General features: G+C 50.1%; 1 protein-coding gene across 1 annotated transcript in view; it reads left to right on the top strand.

Annotated features, from left to right (window-relative positions):
• DNAI1 (dynein axonemal intermediate chain 1) overlaps window positions 1-21,350 on the top strand; it is a 242,333-nt gene that overhangs the window by 61,535 nt on the left and 159,448 nt on the right. The window contains exon 14 of the mRNA XM_040335644.1: window positions 7,549-7,796. Within this exon, the coding sequence (XP_040191578.1) occupies window positions 7,549-7,796 (248 nt within the window). The remainder of the gene's footprint in view (window positions 1-7,548; window positions 7,797-21,350) is intronic.

Raw genomic sequence — 21,350 nt, 5'->3', positions numbered from 1 at the left:
AATGACCGTATTTATCGGGGTATTGCACGCTCCGGCGTATAGCGCGCACCCCTAAAGTGGACCCGACATTCCTGTAAAAAAAACATTTTAGTATTTACAGTTTTGGTGTCTTGCGCGGCGTCCATCGGCGGCCTCGTCGGGTCCGGCGTCCGTCTGCGGCTTCGGGTGTCCTCTTCGTCGGGTCCGGCATCCTTCTGCGGCGTCCTCCCCGCTCGATCCCCGCGCCGAGTTTGAATACTGCGCCGGCATATACTGAGCGCAGTACACTCGTGTATAGTCGGGCATGCTCGGCTACTGTACGTCCAGGACGTGAGCACGAGAGGAGCCGAGCCTGCCCGACTATACACGAGTGTACTGCGCTCGGTATATGCCGGCGCCGTGTTCAAACTCGGCGCGGGTATCGGCGTATATCGCGCACCCACGATTTTGCCCTGATTTTCAGGGCAAAAAAGTGCGCGGTATACGCCGATAAATACGGTAAGTAAAATTAAAAAATAAATAAAAACGCCCCTGTTCCCGATAGCTCACGCTCACAAGCGAACGTACACGTAAGTCCTGCCCACATATGTGTAAATGCCATTCAAACCACATATGTGATGTATCGCCGCGCGCGTTAGAGCGAGAGCAATAATTCTAGCACTAGACCTGTACCGAAGTTTGGCGCCATTCCATGAGTGTGCGCAATTTTAAAGCATGACATGTTGGGTATCTATTTACTCGGCGTAACATCATCTTTCACATTATACAAAACAATTGGGCTAACTTTACCGTTTTTTTATTTTTTAATTCATGAAACCGTTTTTCTTCCAAAAAAAAGGCGTTTGAAAAATGATTGTGCAAATACCGTGCGAGAAAAAAAGTTGCAATGACCGCCATTTTATTCCCTAGGGTGTCTGCTAAAAAAAACATATATATAATGTTTGGGGGTTCTGAGTTATTTTCCAGCAAAAGAATGATTTGTACATGTAGGAGAGAAGTGCCAGAATAGGCCCGGTATTGAAGTCATATAAAAGCCCGGTATTGAAGGGGTTAATGTTGCTTTGAGGAGGGGGCTGGGGAGCTAGGTTTACCATAATTAACCCTTTCTCTACTGTGCTGGTAGATTTTATTTTCAGTTGTAAACTAGATTTGAACACTGCCTGTCCTAAAGAAGATTTCTTGGATTGTGCATTGTATGTTAGGCTCCTTTCACACAGGCTTTCCTCTGTGCGTTTTTCAGGCGGATCTGATCGGACCCTCCATGGGCATTGGATGGCAGCAGTGTCATCTCCGCTGACACCCTCTGCTATCCGATCAGATCTTGTATGTGAAATCCAAACGGATGGTGAACCTATTTTCTATCCCTCTATCGGATCGGATGAAAAGGGACAGGCGGTTCGTTTTCATCCGATCTTCCCATAGAGGAGAGCAAGGGGTTTTAACCACTTAAGACCCGGACCATTAGGCAGCTAAAGGACCTTGCCCCTTTTTGCGATTCGGCACTGCGTCGCTTTAACTGACAATTGCGCGGTCGTGCGACGTGGCTCCCAAACAAAATTGGCGTCCTTTTTTCCCCACAAATAGAGCTTTCTTTTGGTGGTATTTGATCACCTCTGCGTTTTTTTTTTTTCATTTTTGCGCTATAAACAAAAATAGAGCGACAATTCTGAAAAAAATGCAATATTTTTTTCATTTTTGCTATAATAAATATCCCCCAAAAATATATAAAAAAATATTTTTTTCCTCAGTTTAGTCCGATACGTATTCTTCTACATGGTAAAAAAATTGCAATAAGCGTTTATCGATTGGTTTGCGCAAAATTTATAGCGTTTACAAAATAGGGGATAGTTTTATTGCATTTTTATTAATAATAATTTTTGTTTTTACTTCTAATGGCGGCGATCAGCGATTTTTTTTTTCGTGACTGCGACATTATGGCGGACACTTCGGACAATTTTGACACATTTTTGGGACCATTGTCCTTTTTACAGAGAAAAGTGCTATAAAAATGCACTGATTACTGTGAAAATGACAATTGCAGTGAAGGAGTTAACCACTAGGGGGCGCTAAGGGGTTAATTGTGTGTTTCTAACTGTAGGCGGGCGGGGCTGGACATGTGACGTCATTGATCGTCGTTTTCTATATCAGGGAACAGACGATCACTGACATTGCCACAGAGAAGAACGGGGAAGGTTTGTTTACACTCACCTCTCCCCGTTCTTCAGCTCCTGTGACCCGATCGCGGGACACCGGCGGCGATTAGGTCCGCTGGTCCTGCGGGCGCGGTCATGGAGCTTCAGACCGGGTCGCGTGCGCGACCCACAGCTGGGCTCTTAAAGGGGACGCCCTTGTGCCCAGCCGTGCCATTCTGCCGACATATATCGGCGTGCGGCGGTCCTTAAGTGGTTAAAAGGTCCGTCTTTACAGAGTGAGCGGAGACAGAGCTGTCATCCACCTGCTCAGCAGAGATCAACGGATCGATCCCCCGCTGAGCAAAGTGGGGTCCCCTGGGTGAAAGGACCCTGAATGAGAGAAACTGTCCCCACTTTGTCCCTTCACATTCACAAGTAGCTTGCAGTCTGCCTAAAGTCCTTTTCCACGCAAACAGCAATAAAGGCAGGAAATAGTTCTTTTAAATAATTTTTAATACAGTTTGTGAAGGACTTTTTGCCTATATGCTCAGTTTAATTCTCCCTGCTAGTAATGCTGTGTGTGTTAGAGGTAAAAGGTGATTTCATGTGTGACTCATTCCTCTGTGTAACAGACTGTTGAAATGTTAATGTCCCTTCCCCAGCCAGCTCCCTATTTTAAACGGTAATTGATCTATTGTGTGTGTGTGTGAAGAAGACCTGTGTTTACCCTTAAGAAATGTGTCTACAGGGTCGGCTCCGAAGTGTCTGCCTATAATCTGTATGGGAGCCCCCACAGTGAGGGGGGGGGGCGGAGATTGTCATTGTAACAGTTTGTAACTACATATAAGCTGTGTGTTGTACCATTAAAGTCTCTCTTGTTCCAGCAGTAAGCTTGGCTCATGTGTGGCTTATTGGGCGATCCCAGGAATATTCCTCCTCGTGGAATACTGGGTGACTTTCTTTATGGGAAGAAGGGAATGTTTGACGGGGATATCATTCTACTACCGTCACAGAGTTGATGACTTCCCCTGTCATTGTCCTGTGCTCACTGCCTGTCTGCCAGAACTTCAGCAGCCATGCAGGGCTTACACCAAAAGGCCCACACAATAAGTAGAATAGTAGAGAAGTGGAACACCAAAACATAGATATATATATATGATTTATTTTACCTTAAGAACATCCCTCTACAGAAAAAAAATGGATTATAGAATGAAGAGAATATAGGAAAGGAAGGAATCGTCATGGACAGAATTCCATATCCACTGATGAAGACAAATGAAGTGCAGGAGATCCAGGAGTGTACCTGAGGGTGTATGGAGAGGCCGGGTATCATAGAGGTGCTCAGGGGCACCAGTGTATGCTGGATACTCTGGGGTCACTGGGTGACACGGTAGTGCACGGGGTTGGCAGAGTCATTGGAGGACTAAGAGTGCAGGGGTCACCGGGGACAAAAATAAATCATTGGATGCTCAGGAATGCTGCAGTCAATTTAGTGTACTGCTATGGGTTACTGGAGAGACAGAAAGGCGGGGGGTTACTGGAGAGACAGGAGCGTGGGGGGGTAACTGGAGTGACAGGAGCGCATGGGCTACTGGAGTGACAGGAGCGCATGGGCTACTGGAGAGACAGGAGCGCGGGGGGTTACTGGGGAGACAGGAGCGTGGGGGGTTACTGGAGTGACAGGAGCGCATGGGCTACTGGAGTGACAGGAGCGCATGGGCTACTGGAGAGACAGGAGCGCGGGGGGTTACTGGGGAGACAGGAGCGTGGGGGGTTACTGGAGTGACAGGAGCGCATGGGCTACTGGAGTGACAGGAGCGCATGGGCTACTGGAGAGACAGGAGCGCGGGGGGTTACTGGGGAGACAGGAGTGCTGGGGGCTACTGGAGAGACAGGAGCGTGGGGGGTTACTGGAGAGACAGGAGCGTGGGGGGTTACTGGAGAGACAGGAGCGTGGGGGGTTACTGGAGAGACAGGAGCGTGGGGGGTTACTGGAGAGACAGGAGCGTGGGGGGTTACTGGAGAGACAGGAGCGTGGGGGGTTACTGGAGAGACAGGAGCGTGGGGGGTTACTGGAGAGACAGGAGCGTGGGGGGTTACTGGAGAGACAGGGGCGTGGGGGGTTACTGGAGAGACAGGAGCGTGGGGGGTTACTGGAGAGACAGGAGCGTGGGGGGTTACTGGAGAGACGGGAGCGTGGGGGGTTACTGGAAAGACGGGAGAGTGGGGGGTTACTGGAGAGACGGGAGAGTGGGGGGTTACTGGAGAGACAGGAGCGCGGGGTCACTGGAGAGACAGTAGAGTACTGAGGTCACTCGAGATGCTGGAAGCACAGGGGTCACTCGAGATGCTGGAAGCACAGGGGTCACTTGGGATGCTGGAAGCACAGGGGTCACTCGAGATGCTGGAAGCACAGGGGTCACTCGGGATGCTGGAAGCACAGGGGTCACTAGAGATGCTGGAAGCACAGGGGTCACTGGAGCTGCTGGAAGCACAGGGGTCACTGGAGCTGCTGGAAGCACAGGGGTCACTGGAGATGCTGGAAGCACAGGGGTCACTGGAGATGCTGGAAGCACAGGGGTCACTGGGGATGCTGGAAGCACATGGGGGTCTCTGAAGATGCTGGAAGCACAGGGGTCACTGGGGATGCTGGAAGCACAGGGGGTCACTGGGGATGCTGGAAGCACAGGGGGTCTCTGGAGATGCTGGAAGCACAGGGGTCTCTGGGGATGCTGGAAGCACAGGGGTCTCTGGAGATGCTGGAAGCACAGGGGTCACTGGAGATGCTGGAAGCACAGGGGTCTCTGGAGATGCTGGAAGCACAGGGGTCTCTGGAGATGCTGGAAGCACAGGGGTCTCTGGAGATGCTGGAAGCACAGGGGGTCTCTGGAGATGCTGGAAGCACAGGGGTCTCTGGAGATGCTGGAAGCACAGGGGTCACTGGAGATGATGGAAGCACAGGGGTCTCTGGAGATGCTGGAAGCACAGGGGTCATTGGAGATGCTGGAAGCACAGGGGTCATTGGAGATGCTGGAAGCACAGGGGTCTCTGGAGATGCTGGAAGCACAGGGGTCTCTGGAGATGCTGGAAGCACAGGGGTCTCTGGAGATGCTGGAAGCACAGGGGTCTCTGGAGATGCTGGAAGCACAGGGGGTCTCTGGAGATGCTGGAAGCACAGGGGTCTCTGGAGATGCTGGAAGCACAGGGGTCACTGGAGATGATGGAAGCACAGGGGTCACTGGAGCTGCTGGAAGCACAGGGGTCGCTGGAGCTGCTGGAAGCACAGGGGTCTCTGGAGCTGCTGGAAGCACAGGGGTCTCTGGAGCTGCTGGAAGCACAGGGGTCTCTGGAGCTGCTGGAAGCACAAGGGGTCTCTGGAGATGCTGGAAGCACAGGGGTCACTCGAGATGCTGGAAGCACAGGGGTCACTCGGGATGCTGGAAGCACAGGGGTCACTAGAGATGCTGGAAGCACAGGGGTCACTGGAGCTGCTGGAAGCACAGGGGTCACTGGAGCTGCTGGAAGCACAGGGGTCACTGGAGATGCTGGAAGCACAGGGGTCACTGGAGATGCTGGAAGCACAGGGGTCACTGGGGATGCTGGAAGCACATGGGGGTCTCTGAAGATGCTGGAAGCACAGGGGTCACTGGGGATGCTGGAAGCACAGGGGGTCACTGGGGATGCTGGAAGCACAGGGGGTCTCTGGAGATGCTGGAAGCACAGGGGTCTCTGGGGATGCTGGAAGCACAGGGGTCTCTGGAGATGCTGGAAGCACAGGGGTCACTGGAGATGCTGGAAGCACAGGGGTCTCTGGAGATGCTGGAAGCACAGTGGTCTCTGGAGATGCTGGAAGCACAGGGGTCTCTGGAGATGCTGGAAGCACAGGGGGTCTCTGGAGATGCTGGAAGCACAGGGGTCTCTGGAGATGCTGGAAGCACAGGGGTCACTGGAGATGATGGAAGCACAGGGGTCTCTGGAGATGCTGGAAGCACAGGGGTCATTGGAGATGCTGGAAGCACAGGGGTCATTGGAGATGCTGGAAGCACAGGGGTCTCTGGAGATGCTGGAAGCACAGGGGTCTCTGGAGATGCTGGAAGCACAGGGGTCTCTGGAGATGCTGGAAGCACAGGGGTCTCTGGAGATGCTGGAAGCACAGGGGGTCTCTGGAGATGCTGGAAGCACAGGGGTCTCTGGAGATGCTGGAAGCACAGGGGTCACTGGAGATGATGGAAGCACAGGGGTCACTGGAGATGCTGGAAGCATCATGGGCCCCTGGGCAGAGTAATCTCGGGCTCCTACAATGGAGACAATGTTTGGGCATCGTGGGCTCAAGGACCAGCTGCTTTGGGGAAAGTGCAGGGTGCCCCCCATGCAGCTGGGGCCCCTGGGCAGTGCCCAGGTGTGCCCTCTCATTAAGACAGCCCTGGGTCACTGTCTGTACCAGAGGAGCTTACTCAAAAAGGAACACAGTTGTAGTACCTACAAATGTCCACAAGATGTCAGTATAGTATAGTTCTGTTAGTTCCATTCATAGTGAGTGATACAAAGCAGAGCGGAGTCTTCTCAGATCCAGAGGTATATACTGTATACACCTCCATCCTCATCCCCCAATAATTGGTTTATTTCCTATTCCAAGGTAGCAGGGACGGCTATGCAAATCATTCTATGCTACAAGGCCGATAGTCCATCCAGAGCTGCTGACATGATTTATTCCAAACTACCTGTAGATGTTTCAGGCTTGTTGGACATCATCAGTGCAGGGAAGCCATAGGAGGGCTTGGGAAGCAACGGGTATAACCAGGCAGTGAAGAAGACGAATCGACTCCACTAAACCTGTGCAAAACCCTCCTAAGAGAAAGTACCTACAAAGGTGAAAAAGTAAATGAACCCCATAGAAACTGTTGATTTTTTCCACATATTTGAAAAGGCAGACGTTGGATCTCCATGGGTCCCCCCCCCCCCCCTTCCCTCCTCCCTCATCAACATGCTAATGAGATTTCTCTTTCGTTCATAGACGGACACAGCCTTCATTGACCTTAGGGTTATGCTTCTTCCTACCAGGAGATTTAATCTCCTGGTAGGAAGAAGCATAACCCTAAGGTCAATGAAGGCTGTGTCCGTCTATGAACTCAGAGAAATGGATTTTACGGTGAGTACAAAAATCCTTTTTTTTAAATAAAACTTTTCCATTTTCATTATATACCATATTTTACACCCAGTGATGTCACCACTAGGTCTCTGTGCTTCTGAATGCAATGCAGGCAGATTGTTGCTGGTGGGAGGAGCCGTCAGGGTGCTGTACATGGCTTCCTGAGAACATCCCAGCGCCTGGCCTCAGTAGTGAAGAGCGCTCAGTGATGTCTGGTTGCTGTGGGTCAGGGCACTGTATGGTCCAGTATGATAACCCCCACATTCTCTCCCCCCCCCCCCCTCACAGATGACTTCATGAAGCAGACGCGGGGGATGCTGCTCCTCTACACCTTGAAGAACCCGTCCTTCCCGGAATACATCTTCAGCACAGAGAGTGGAGTCATGTGTCTGGACATCCATAAAGAACACCCGTACCTGGTGGCCGTGGGCTTCTATGATGGGAACGTGGCCATCTTCAACACCAAATCCAGTAGCCCCCAGCCAAAGTACATGAGCTCCGCCAAGTCCGGCAAACACACCGACCCCGTGTGGCAGGTCAGTGTCCCTTTTATACCTTTTATACCCGTCACCGGGGGGGGAGGGGATGTTTCCCATTGGCTACAGATCATCTGTGTTCAGATACTGCTGGGTAAAGAACTCCAAAACTCCTTGTAACTCCAGTAGAGGTCCACAGATGACTGCAGGCTGCCTGTGGTCTGGGGGCTGCATGTAGTCCAAGAGCTTCATGTGATCCAAGGGCTGCATTTGTTCTGGGGGCTGCATGTGGTCTGATTTCTGCAATTGTTCTGGGGGCTGCATGTGGTCTGGGGGCTGCATGTGTTCCGGGGGCTGCATGTGTTCCGGGGGCTGCATGTGTTCCGGGGGCTGCATGTGTTCCGGGGGCTGCATGTGTTCCGGGGGCTGCATGTGTTCCGGGGGCAGCATGTGTTCCGGGGGCAGCATGTGTTCCGTGGGCTGCATGTGTTCCGGGGGCTGCATGTGTTCCGGGGGCTGCATGTGTTCCGGGGGCTGCATGTGTTCCGGGGGCAGCATGTGTTCCGGGGGCTGCATGTGTTCCGGGGGCTGCATGTGTTCCGGGGGCAGCATGTGTTCCGGGGGCTGCATGTGTTCCGGGGGCTGCATGTGTTCCGGGGGCTGCATGTGTTCCGGGGGCTGCATGTGTTCCGGGGGCTGCATGTGTTCCGGGGGCAGCATGTGTTCCGGGGGCTGCATGTGTTCCGGGGGCTGCATGTGTTCCGGGGGCTGCATGTGTTCCGGGGGCTGCATGTGTTCCGGGGGCAGCATGTGTTCCGGGGGCAGCATGTGTTCCGTGGGCTGCATGTGTTCCGGGGGCAGCATGTGTTCCGGGGGCAGCATGTGTTCCGGGGGCAGCATGTGTTCCGGGGGCAGCATGTGTTCCGGGGGCTGCATGTGTTCCGGGGGCTGCATGTGTTCCGGGGGCTGCATGTGTTCCGGGGGCAGCATGTGGTCTGGGGGCTGCATGTGGTCCGATTTCTGCAATTGTTCTGGGGGCTGCATGTGGTCTGGGGGCTGCATGTGTTCCGGGGGCTGCATGTGTTCTGGGGGCTGCATGTGTTCGGGGGGCTGCATGTGTTCTGGGGGCTGCATGTGTTCTGGGGGCTGCATGTGTTCCGTGGGCTGCATGTGTTCCGTGGGCAGCATGTGTTCCGGGGGCTGCATGTGTTCCAGGGGGCTGCATGTGTTCCGGGGGCTGCATGTGTTCCGGGGGCTGCATGTGTTCCGGGGGCTGCATGTGTTCCGGGGGCTGCATGTGTTCCGGGGGCTGCATGTGTTCCGGGGGCTGCATGTGTTCCGGGGGCTGCATGTGTTCCGGGGGCAGCATGTGTTCCGGGGGCAGCATGTGTTCTTGGGGCTGCATGTGTTCTGGGGGCTGCATGTGTTCCGGGGGCTGCATGTGTTCCGGGGGCTGCATGTGTTCCGGGGGCTGCATGTGTTCCGGGGGCAGCATGTGTTCCGGGGGCAGCATGTGTTCCGGGGGCTGCATGTGTTCCGGGGGCAGCATGTGTTCCGGGGGCAGCATGTTTTCCGGGGGCAGCATGTGTTCTGGGGGCTGTATGTGGTCCGATTTCTGCATTTGGTGTGGGGGCTGCATGTGTTCCGGGGGCTGCATGTGTTCCGGGGGCTGCATGTGTTCCGGGGGCAGCATGTGTTCCGGGGGCAGCATGTGTTCCGGGGGCTGCATGTGTTCCGGGGGCAGCATGTGTTCCGGGGGCAGCATGTGTTCCGGGGGCAGCATGTTTTCCGGGGGCAGCATGTGTTCTGGGGGCTGTATGTGGTCCGATTTCTGCATTTGGTGTGGGGGCTGCATGTGTTCCGGGGGCTGCATGTGTTCCGGGGGCTGCATGTGTTCCGGGGGCAGCATGTGTTCCGGGGGCTGCATGTGTTCCGGGGGCAGCATGTGTTCCGGGGGCAGCATGTTTTCCGGGGGCAGCATGTGTTCTGGGGGCTGTATGTGGTCCGATTTCTGCATTTGGTGTGGGGGCTGCATGTGGTCTGGGGGCTGCATTTGCTCCAGGGGGTGCACCCGGCTCTACATATTCTGTGGTCCTGTAGGCCCCTGCAGACAGTAGTCTGTGTTTTCCATACTTGGGTGCTTAGACAAGCCAATGAATATTCTATACATTCATAGATTGTATAGGGATTTGGCCGTAATGGAAGGTCCCGAGATTTGGCCTTAATGGAAGGTCCCGGGATTTGGCCATAATGGAAGGTCCTGGGATTTGGCCGTAATGGAAGGTCCTGGGATTTGGCCATAATGGAAGGTCCCGGGATTTGGCCATAATGGAAGGTCCCGGGATTTGGCCATAATGGAAGGTCCCGGGATTTGGCCATAATGGATGGTCCCGGGATTTGGCCATAATGGAAGGTCCTGGGATTTGGCCATAATGGATGGTCCCGGGATTTGGCCATAATGGAAGGTCCTGGGATTTGGCCATAATGGAAGGTCCCAAGATTTGGCCATAATGGAAGGTCCCGAGATTTGGCCGTAATGGAAGGTCCCAAGATTTGGCCATAATGGAAGGTCCCGAGATTTGGCCGTAATGGAAGGTCCCAAGATTTGGCGGTAATGGAAGGTCCCAAGATTTGGCCGTAATGGAAGGTCCCAAGATTTGGCCGTAATGGAAGGTCCCAAGATTTGGCCGTAATGGAAGGTCCCGGGATTTGGCCGTAATGGAGGTCCTGAGATTTGGCCATACCATCAGAGATGCCGGCACTGATAACAAGTCAGAGGGTCCTTTTCTTCGTTAGACTGTAAGACACTGCGCCAAAAAGAAGGTCAAATTTTGATTCTTCTGACCACAGTTTTTCTCTTTGTAACAGACCATTTTACCCACTTCAATACCAGGCACTTTAACCCCCTTCCTGCCCAGGAAACAGTTTACCTTTTAGCGCTGTCACACTTTGAATGACAATTGCGCGGTCATGCTACACTGTAATCATGTGAATATTTTATATTTCTTTGAGACAGACAGCGCTTTCTTTTGGTGGTATTTAATCACCACTGTTTGTTTTTTGTTTTTGCTAAACAAACAAAGAAAGACCAAAGATTTGGTGAAACAAAAATTCTCTTTTTTTCCGTCACCGATGGGCACTGATGGGCTCTGATAGGCAGCACTGATGGAGAGGCACTGATTAATCATAGCCATGATTAATCGCTGATCCAGTGTGAAACGCGTAGGCTGTTTTCCCTATTTTTGCTGCCTTTTGTAGTGCATTTTACCATTGATTTTACAATAAAGACAACTCAAGAGTTTTTGTTGGAGTGCGACTGTTCATTCTTCCCAAGTTTCCACCATTTGCCTTGTGCATTGCCGGCACCCTTGGTTTCCTGAGAGGTTCTTGATTGCTTAGTATACCCACCTGGAGCGGTGACTCCCTTCCCCTTATGGGCACTGATAGGCAGCACTGATGGGCGCTGATAGGCAGCACTGATGGAGACTGATGGGCATTGATGGGGCTGCACAGATGGGCATTGATGGGGCAGTACTTAGGGGAACTGATAGGCAGGACTGATGGACACTGATAGGCAGCACTGATGAGCATTGATAATTTATAATGTTTGGGGGTTCTAAGTAATTTTCTAGCAAAAAAAATTGTATTTAACTTGTAAATGCCAAATCTCAGAAAGAGTCTCGGTCCTTAAGTGGTTAAGATGCTCTTTTTATACCCAATTATGTTAATTCACCTAATTAGCTGCAACATGTTCTCCCAGCTCTTCCTTGTTGGCACCACACACTTTGCCAGCTTTTTGTTGCCCTGTCCCAACTTTTTTGAGATTTGTTGCTGCCATCAATTTCACAGCGACCTGATTTTTAAATTAACCACTTAACGCCCGCCGCATGTACATATACATCCACAATATGGCACGTACAGGCATATGGGCGTACCTGTACGTCCCTGCCTTTCCGCGGGTCGGGGGTCCGATCGGGACCCCCCCCCCCTCACTACATGCGGCGGTCAGATACCCGCGGGGAGCGATCCGGGACGAGGGTGCGGCTATTCGTTTCTAGCCGCCCCATCGCGATCGCTCCCCGGAGCTGAAGAACGGGGAGAGCCGTATGTAAACACGACTTCCCCGTGCTTCACTGTGGCGGCGTATCGATCGAGTGATCCCTTATATAGGGAGACTCGATCGATGACGTCAGTCCTACAGCCCCGCCCCCTACAGTTGTAAACACACACTAGGTGAACCCTAACTCCTACAGCGCCCCCTGTGGTTAACTCCCAAACTGCAACTGTCATTTTCACAATAAACAATGCAATTTAAATGCATTTTTTGCTGTGAAAATGACAATGGTCCCAAAAATGTGTCAAAATTGTCTGAAGTGTCCGCCATAATGTCGCAGTCACGAAAAAAATCGCTGATCGCCGCCATTTGTAGAAATTTTTTTTTTTTATAAAAATGCAATAAAACTATCCCCTATTTTGTAAACGCTATACATTTTGCGCAAACCAACCGATAAACGCTTATTGCGATTTTTTTTTACCAAAAATAGGTAGAAGAATACGTATCGGCCTAAACTGAGGAAAAAAAAAATGTTTATAAATATTTTTGGGGGATATTTATTATAGAAAAAAGTAAAAAATATTGCATTTTTTTTCAAAACTGTCGCTCTATTTTTGTTTATAGCGCAAAAAATAAAAACTGCAGAGGTGATCAAATACCACCAAAAGAAAGCTCTATTTGTGGGAAGAAAAGGACGTAAATTTTGTTTGGGAGCCACGTCGCACGACCGCGCAATTATCTGTTAAAGCGACGCAGTGCCGAATCGCAAAACCTGGCCTGGGCATTTAGCTGCATTTTATCTTAAACATTTGATATGTTTTCTATTGTGAAAAAAAAATCCGGGTTTATAAGATTTGCAGATCATTGCGTTCTGTTTACACCGCGTCCCAACTTTTCTGGAATTGGGGTTGTAACTGCAGGAAAGCAAAGCACCTCTATGGAAAGCTCGGAGGGATGCACCGTATGCTTCTTTATATTTGTTGCCCCACAGCTACTATATTTCCTAAGAGCTGGGGCTTCCGTCAGAGCCCAGTCACACAGGTCTCTATCATTATGAAAGATTTCCATTGTCTTATGAATGGTAAGAAGTTCTGAAAGTTCCCATTATCACAGCAGAGGGAGAGGATCTTGTGTTCTCCCCTCCCGGCGTTCTCCGCGCTCGTGTTGTCTTTTATACTCTTTATATAGATCTCGGATCAGGGAACGTTCCCCCCCCCCCCCCCCTGTTGGCCCTTTTTGATGTACGATCTCATTTTCCTCCTTCTGATTGCTTCATATAAATAAAGATAAAGGAGTCGCAGTAATTATCACAGAGGATGAGTTCTTCCTCATACTCCGATCACTGCTGATATCTTTCTTATAGATACACCGATCAGCCATACCATTATGACTACCCACTATCAGTGGCGGTGCGTCCATAAAGAGCGCAGGAGCGCCACCCCCCCTCTCCTGCACCGCTCTAATTACCATAGATAGATTCATGCACCGACCGATCATACTTGTTGAGCGGAGGGGATCCGCCGACCGACTGATCGCCTTCAGTAATTTTGGGGCCCCTTACACAGCTGCATTGAAGGGGCCCCCTGGAGCATCGAAGTTGTTGAGGGGTGGGGGGGTGTGTAGAAATTTTCGCGAACGGGGGATTGCCCCGAAATTGCGGGAGGGGGTTTGCCGCGAAATTGCGGGAGGGGGTTGCCACGAATGGGGGGGTTGCCGTGATTGGGCCCGGGGCCCCCTATTGGGCGGGGCCCATGGGCTTGAGCCCAGTCAAGCCCAATGGTAAGTCCGGCCCTGGACACCGAACACCGTTCGCCGCCTCATCATAGCAATGCATTTTTATAGCACTGATCGCTGTGAAAATGACAATGGTCCCAAAAATGTGTCAAAATTGTCCGATGTGTCCGCCATAATGTCGCAGTCACGAAAAAAATCGCTGATCGCCGCCATTAGTATTAAAAAAAAAAAAAAAAAGATTAATAAAAATGCAATAAAACTATCCCCTATTTTGTAAACGCTATAAATTTTGCGCAAACCAACCGATAAACGCTTATTGCATTTTTTTTTTACCAAAAATAGGTGGAAGAATACGTATCGGCCTAAACTGAGGAAAAAATGTTTTTTATATATATATTTTTGGGGGATATTTATTAAAGCAAAAAGTAAAAAATATATAATTTTTTTCAAACTTGTCGCTCTATTTTTGTTTATAGCGCAAAAAATAAAAACCGCAGAGGTGATCAAATACCACCAAAAGAAAGCTCTATTTGTGGGGAAAAGAAGGACGCCAATTTTGTTTGGGAGCCACGTCGCACGACCGCGCAATTATCTGTTAAAGCGACGCAGTGCCGAATCGCAAAACCTGGCCTGGGCATTTAGCTGCATTTTATCTTAAACATTTGATATGTTTTCTATTGTGAAAAAAAATCTGTGTTTATAAGATTTACAGATCATTGCGTTCTGTTTACACCGCGTCCCAACTTTTCTGGAATTGGGGTTGTAACTGCAGGAAAGCAAAGCACCTCTATGGAAAGCTCGGAGGGATGCAACGTATGCTTCTTTATATTTGTTGCCCCACAGCTACTATATTTCCTAAGAGCTGGGGCTTCCGTCAGAGCCCAGTCACACAGGTCTCTATCATTATGAAAGATTTCCATTGTCTTATGAATGGTAAGAAGTTCTGAAAGTTCCCATTATCACAGCAGAGGGAGAGGATCTTGTGTTCTCCCCTCCCGGCGTTCTCCCCGCTCGTGTTGTCTTTTATACTCTTTATATAGATCTCGGATCAGGGAACGTTGCATCCCCCCCCCCCCCCCCCCCCCCCCCCCTGTTGGCCCTTCTTGATGTACGATCTCATTTTCCTCCTTCTGATTGCTTCATATAAATAAAGATAATGGAGTCGCAGTAATTATCACAGAGGAGAGTTCTTCCTGATACTCCGATCACTGCTGATATCTTTCTTATAGATACACCGATCAGCCATACCATTATGACCACCCACTATCAGTGGCGGTGCGTCCATAAAGGGCGCAGGAGCCCCTCTCCTGTACCGCTCTAATTACTATAGATAGATTCATGCACCGACCCATCATACTTGTTGAGCGGAGGGGATCTGCCGACCGACTGATCGCCTTCAGTAATTGTGTGGCCCCTAAGGCCTAGTACACACGAGAGGATTGATCCGCGGATTTGATCCGATGGAGTGTACTCACCATCGGATCGAAATCCGCGCCGAAATCCCATCGCGATGACGTGTCGCGCCGTCGCCGCGATGATGACGCGGCGACGTGCGCGACGCTGTCATATAAGGAATTCCACGCATGCGTCGAATCATTACGACGCATGCGGGGGATCCATTCGGACGGATTGATCCGGTGAGTCTGTACAGACCAGCGGATCAATCCGTTGGGATGGATTCAAGCAGATAGATTTTAAAGCATGTCTTCAAATTTTTATCTGCTGGAAATCCATCCCAGGGGATAAAAATCCGCGGAAACAGATCCGCTGGATTGTACACACCATAGGATCTATCCGCTGGAGCCGGTCCGCGGATCAATTCCAGCGGATGGATCCTCTCGTGTGTACGGGGCCTTACACAGCTGCATTGAATGGCCCCCCTGGAGCATCGAAGTTGTTGAGGGGGTGTAGAAATTTTCGCGAATGGGGGATTGCCCCCGAAATTGCGGGAGGGGATTGCCGCAAAATTGCGACAGGGGGTTTGCCGCGAATGGGGGGGTTGCCATGATTGGGCCCGGGGCCCCCTATTGGGCGGGGCCCATGGGTTAGAAAGCCCAGTCAAGCCCAATGGTAAGTCCGGCCCTGGACACCGAACGCCGTTTGCCGCCTCATCATAGCAGAGGAGAAGCGGGCGGGAGAAAATCGGGTCAGGGAAGAAATGGAGGACACCGGACTTCACTCGCCGTCTGCCGCCGTCACCCGCTGCCCACCGGAGACAAGGTAAGTGCCAGGCAGACGTAAAAAAGAGACGTTGGTAGTAAAAAAAAATTATTAATAAAAATGCAATAAATCTATCCCCTATTTTGTAAACGCTATAAATTTTGCGCAAACCAACCGATAAACGCTTATTGCGATTTTTTTTTTTTATACCAAAAATAGGTAAAAGAATACGTATCAGCCTAAACTGAGGGAAAAAAGTTTTTTTATATATTTATTTTAGCAAAAAGTAAAAAATATTGCATTTTTTTCAAAATTGTCGCTCTATTTTTGTTTATAGCGCAAAAAATAAAAACCGCAGAGGTGATCAAATACTACCAAAAGAAAGCTCTATTTGTGGGGAAAAAAGGACGCCAATTTTGTTTGGGAGCCACGTCGCACGACCGCGCAATTGTCAGAGCGACGCAGTGCCGAATCGCAAAAAGGGGCCAGGTCCTTTACCTGCATATTGGTCCAGGGCTTAAGTGGTTAAGGGGGTGAATAGTTATGCACATCGACCTTTTTTGTTATTTTGTCCTATTTGTTTGCTTCACAGTAATATAAAAAAAACATCTTCAAAGTTGTGGGCGTGTTCTGTAAATGAAATGTTGCAAATCCTCAAACAATCCGTGTTAATTTCAGGTTGTGACGCAACAAAACGCGAAAAATGCCAGGGGGGGGGGGGGTGAATACTTTTGCAAGGCACTGTATGTGGAGTTCATTAGGCTAAAGGAGGTAATAAGGAGACAAAAGAACACCTCGTCACCAAGCAATCCAAATGTGGATCGCTCTTCAAAGAGCATAAGCGCTTGCATTGCACTTCTGGGTTGGTTCTAGCTAAGGGAGATCCCTCCCCTCCACCCAGCAACACCCTCCATGCGGATCCCGGGACAGCAGAGTCGCAGTCGATCACATGTGCAACCCCATGGCAACAGCAGATCAAACAGGCCAAGATGGAAGCTTCCTCGGCTGCGAAGGATTGGAGGGTTTAGTTCCACTTTAACCACTTGCCGGGATTTACAGATTGACGTCGGCAAAGTGGTTTGAATATCCTGACTGGACGTCATATGACGTCCTCAGGGGCGCGCATCGCGGCGATTGTTGTTGCAGGGTGTCAGTCTGACACCCCGCAACACTGATCTAGGTAAAGAGTCTCCGACAGAGACTCTTTACCACGTGATCAGCCGTGTCCAATCACGGCTGATCACGATGTAAACAGGAAAAGCCGGTAATCGGCTTTTCCTCACTCGCGTCTGACAGACACGAGTAGAGGAGAGCCGATCGGCTGCTCCTCTGACAGGGGGGCGTTTGTGCTGATCGATCATCAGCACAGCCCCCCCCGAGGATGCCCACACTGGACCACCAGGGATGCCACTAGACCACCAGGGATGCCCACCACAGGTATGCCACCCTAGACCACCAGGGATGACAATCACAAAAAAAGGATGTCAATCAGTGCCCACAATGGGCATCACTGATTGGCAGGCATTGTTTGGCACTAATTGGCATCCATTAGTACAACACATACATAGTGCCACATATAAGTGCCCATATATGCCCATCCGTGCCACCTATCAGTGCCCATCCATGCCGCCTATCCGTGTCGCCTATCCATGCCCATCCGTGTCGCCTATCCGTGCCCATCCATGCCGCCTATCCATGCCCATCCGTGTCGCCTATCCGTGCCCATCCATGCCGCCTATCTGTGCCCATCCATGCCGCCTATCAGTGCCGCCTATCAGTGCTGCATATTAGTGCCCATCATCAGTGCCGCCTTATCAGTGCCGCATATTAGTGCCCATCATCAGTGCCGCCTATCAGTGCCGCATATTAGTGCCCATCATCAGTGCCGCCTATCAGTGCCACATATTAGTGCCCATCATCAGTTCCGCCTTATTAGTGCCCATCATCAGTGCTGCCTTATCAGTGCCGCCTTATTAGTGCCCATCATCAGTGCCGCCTTATCAGTGCCGCATATTAGTGCTCATCATCAGTGCCGCCTTATTAGTGCTCATCATCAGTGCCGCCTTATCAGTGCCGCATATTAGTGCTCATCATTAGTGCCGCCTTATCAGTGCCACATATTAGTGCTCATCATCAGTGCCGCCTTATCAGTGCCGCATATTAGTGCCCATCATCAGTGCCGCCTTATCAATGCCGCATATTAGTGCCCATTATCAGTGCCACATATTAGTGCCCATCATCAGTGCCCATCAATGTTTTATAACAGAAACAAAAAAAAACTTATTTTTTTCTAAATTTTCAGTGAATTTTTTTTTTTTTTTTTGCAGAAAATAAAAATCGCAGAGGTGATCAAATACCACCAAAACAAATCTCTATTTGTGGGGACAAAATGATACAAATTTAGTTTGGGTACAGTGTAGCATGACCGCGCAATTGTCATTCAAAGTGTGACAGCGCTGAAAGCTGAAAATTGGCCTGGGCGGGAGGGTGTATAAGTGCCCCCCGGTATGGAAGGGGTTAAGGAAACGTTTTTTTTGTGGGCAGAGTTCAGCTTTAAATGATTTTTGGGTTTGGGATGGACGTGACGTAATTTACTTCCCGCTTGAAGACGTGAAATCTGCACTTCATGTCCTTTAAAGATGGAGATTGGCAGACAATTAGCATGCTTGGCATGAAGTTGGTGTTTTGTAGCGCGGCGGGCTGCGTTCTGCGATCGGAGTGATGTCGGGAGACGGAACGCGGAGTAATGGCCTTTTTGTTAAATGTGATTAATATTCATTAGGAAATGGAAAATCTATCACACCATTGAATGTGAGTGACTGAGCGCAGACATACTACAGGAGATGGTCAGAGACTGCAGACATACTACAGGAGATGGTCAGAGACTGCAGACATACTACAGGAGATGGTCAGAGACTGCAGACATGATACAGGAGATGGTCAGAGACTGCAGACATACTACAGGAGATGGTCAGAGACTGCAGACATACTACAGGAGATGGTCAGAGACTGCAGACATGATACAGGAGATGGTCAGAGACTGCAGACATGATACAGGAGATGGTCAGAGACTGCAGACATGATACAGGAGATGGTCAGAGACTGCAGACATGATACAGGAGATGATCAGAGACTGCAGACATGATACAGGAGATGATCAGAGACTGCAGACATGATACAGGAGATGATCAGAGACTGCAGACATGATACAGGAGATGATCAGAGACTGCAGACATAATACAGGAGATGATCAGAGACTGCAGACATGATACAGGAGATGATCAGAGACTGCAGACATGATACAGGAGATGGTCAGAGACTGCAGACATGATACAGGAGATGGTCAGAGACTGAAGACATACAGGAGATGGCCAGAGACTGCAGACATGATACAGGAGATGGTCAGAGACTGCAGACATGATACAGGAGATGGTCAGAGACTGCAGACATGATACAGGAGATGGTCAGAGACTGCAGACATACTACAGGAGATGGTCAGAGACTGCAGACATGATACAGGAGATGGTCAGAGACTGCAGACATACTACAGGAGATGGTCAGAGACTGCAGACATGATACAGGAGATGGTCAGAGACTGCAGACATACTACAGGAGATGGTCAGAGACTGCAGACATACTACAGGAGATGGTCAGAGACTGCAGACATGATACAGGAGATGATCAGAGACTGCAGACATGATACAGGAGATGATCAGAGACTGCAGACATGATACAGGAGATGGTCACAAACTGCAGACATACTACAGGAGATGGTCAGAGACTGCAGACATGATACAGGAGATGGTCAGAGACTGCAGACATGATACAGGAGATGGTCAGAGACTGCAGACATGATACAGGAGATGGTCAGAGACTGCAGACATGATACAGGAGATGGTCAGAGACTGCAGACATGATACAGGAGATGGTCAGAGACTGCAGACATACTACAGGAGATGGTCAGAGACTGCAGACATACTACAGGAGATGGTCAGAGACTGCAGACATGATACAGGAGATGGTCAGAGACTGCAGACATGATACAGGAGATGGTCAGAGACTGCAGACATGATACAGGAGATGGTCAGAGACTGCAGACATGATACAGGAGATGGTCAGAGACTGCAGACATGATACAGGAGATGGTCAGAGACTGCAGACATGATACAGGAGATGGTCAGAGACTGCAGACATGATACTGGAGATGGTCAGAGACTGCAGACATGATACAGGAGATGGTCAGAGACTGCAGACATGATACAGGAGATGGTCAGAGACTGCAGACATGATACAGGAGATGGTCAGAGACTGCAGACATGATACAGGAGATGGTCAGAGACTGCAGACATGATACAGGAGATGGTGAGAGACTGCAGACATGATAAAGGAGATGGTCAGAGACTGCAGACATGATACAGGAGATGGTCAGAGACTGCAGACATGATACAGGAGATGGTGAGAGACTGCAGACATGATACAGGAGATGGTGAGAGACTGCAGACATGATACAGGAGATGGTGAGAGACTGCAGACATGATACAGGAGATGGTGAGAGACTGCAGACATGATATAGGAGATGGTCAGAGACTGCAGACATGATACAGGAGATGATCAGAGACTGCAAACATGATACAGGAGATGATCAGAGACTGCAGACATGATACAGGAGATGGTCACAAACTGCAGACATACTACAGGAGATGGTCAGAGACTGCAGACATGATACAGGAGATGGTCAGAGACTGCAGACATGATACAGGAGATGGTCAGAGACTGCAGACATAATACAGGAGATGGTCAGAGACTGCAGACATGATACAGGAGATGGTCAGAGACTGCAGACATACTACAGGAGATGGTCAGAGACTGCAGACATGATACAGGAGATGGTCAGAGACTGCAGACATAATACAGGAGATGGTCAGAGACTGCAGACATAATACAGGAGATGGTCAGAGACTGCAGACATGCTACAGGAGATGGTCAGAGACTGCAGACATGCTACAGGAGATGGTCAGAGACTGCAGACATACTACAGGAGATGGTCAAAGACTGCAGACATGATACAGGAGATGGTCAGAGACTGCAGACATGATACAGGAGATGGTCAGAGACTGCAGACATGATACAGGAGATGGTCAGAGACTGCAGACATGATACAGGAGATGGTGAGAGACTGCAGACATGATACAGGAGATGGTGAGAGACTGCAGACATGATATAGGAGATGGTGAGAGACTGCAGACATGATACAGGAGATGGTCAGAGACTGCAGACATACTACAGGAGATGGTCAGAGACTGCAGACATACTACAGGAGATGGTCAGAGACTGCAGACATGATACAGGAGATGGTCAGAGACTGCAGACATAATACAGGAGATGGTCAGAGACTGCAGACATGCTACAGGAGATGGTCAGAGACTGCAGACATGCTACAGGAGATGGTCAGAGACTGAAGATATGGTACAGGAGATGGTCAGAGATTGCAGACATATTAGTGGAGATGGTCAGAGACTGCAGTCCTACTATAGGAGATGGTCAGAGACTGCAGTCCTACTATAGGAGATGGTCAGAGACTTCAGACTTAAAGGTGCACTTTAAGACCAACAATGTGATGCACAGGACTGTTTGGGGAGATGTGTCTCCCATCTACCGTCTTCCCA

The sequence above is a fragment of the Rana temporaria genome, chromosome 1 (genome assembly GCF_905171775.1).
Source record: "Rana temporaria chromosome 1, aRanTem1.1, whole genome shotgun sequence".
Taxonomy (NCBI): domain Eukaryota; kingdom Metazoa; phylum Chordata; class Amphibia; order Anura; family Ranidae; genus Rana; species Rana temporaria.
The sequence above is the reverse complement of the archived record's forward strand: the minus strand, read 5'-3'. Positions and strand labels throughout refer to the sequence as shown.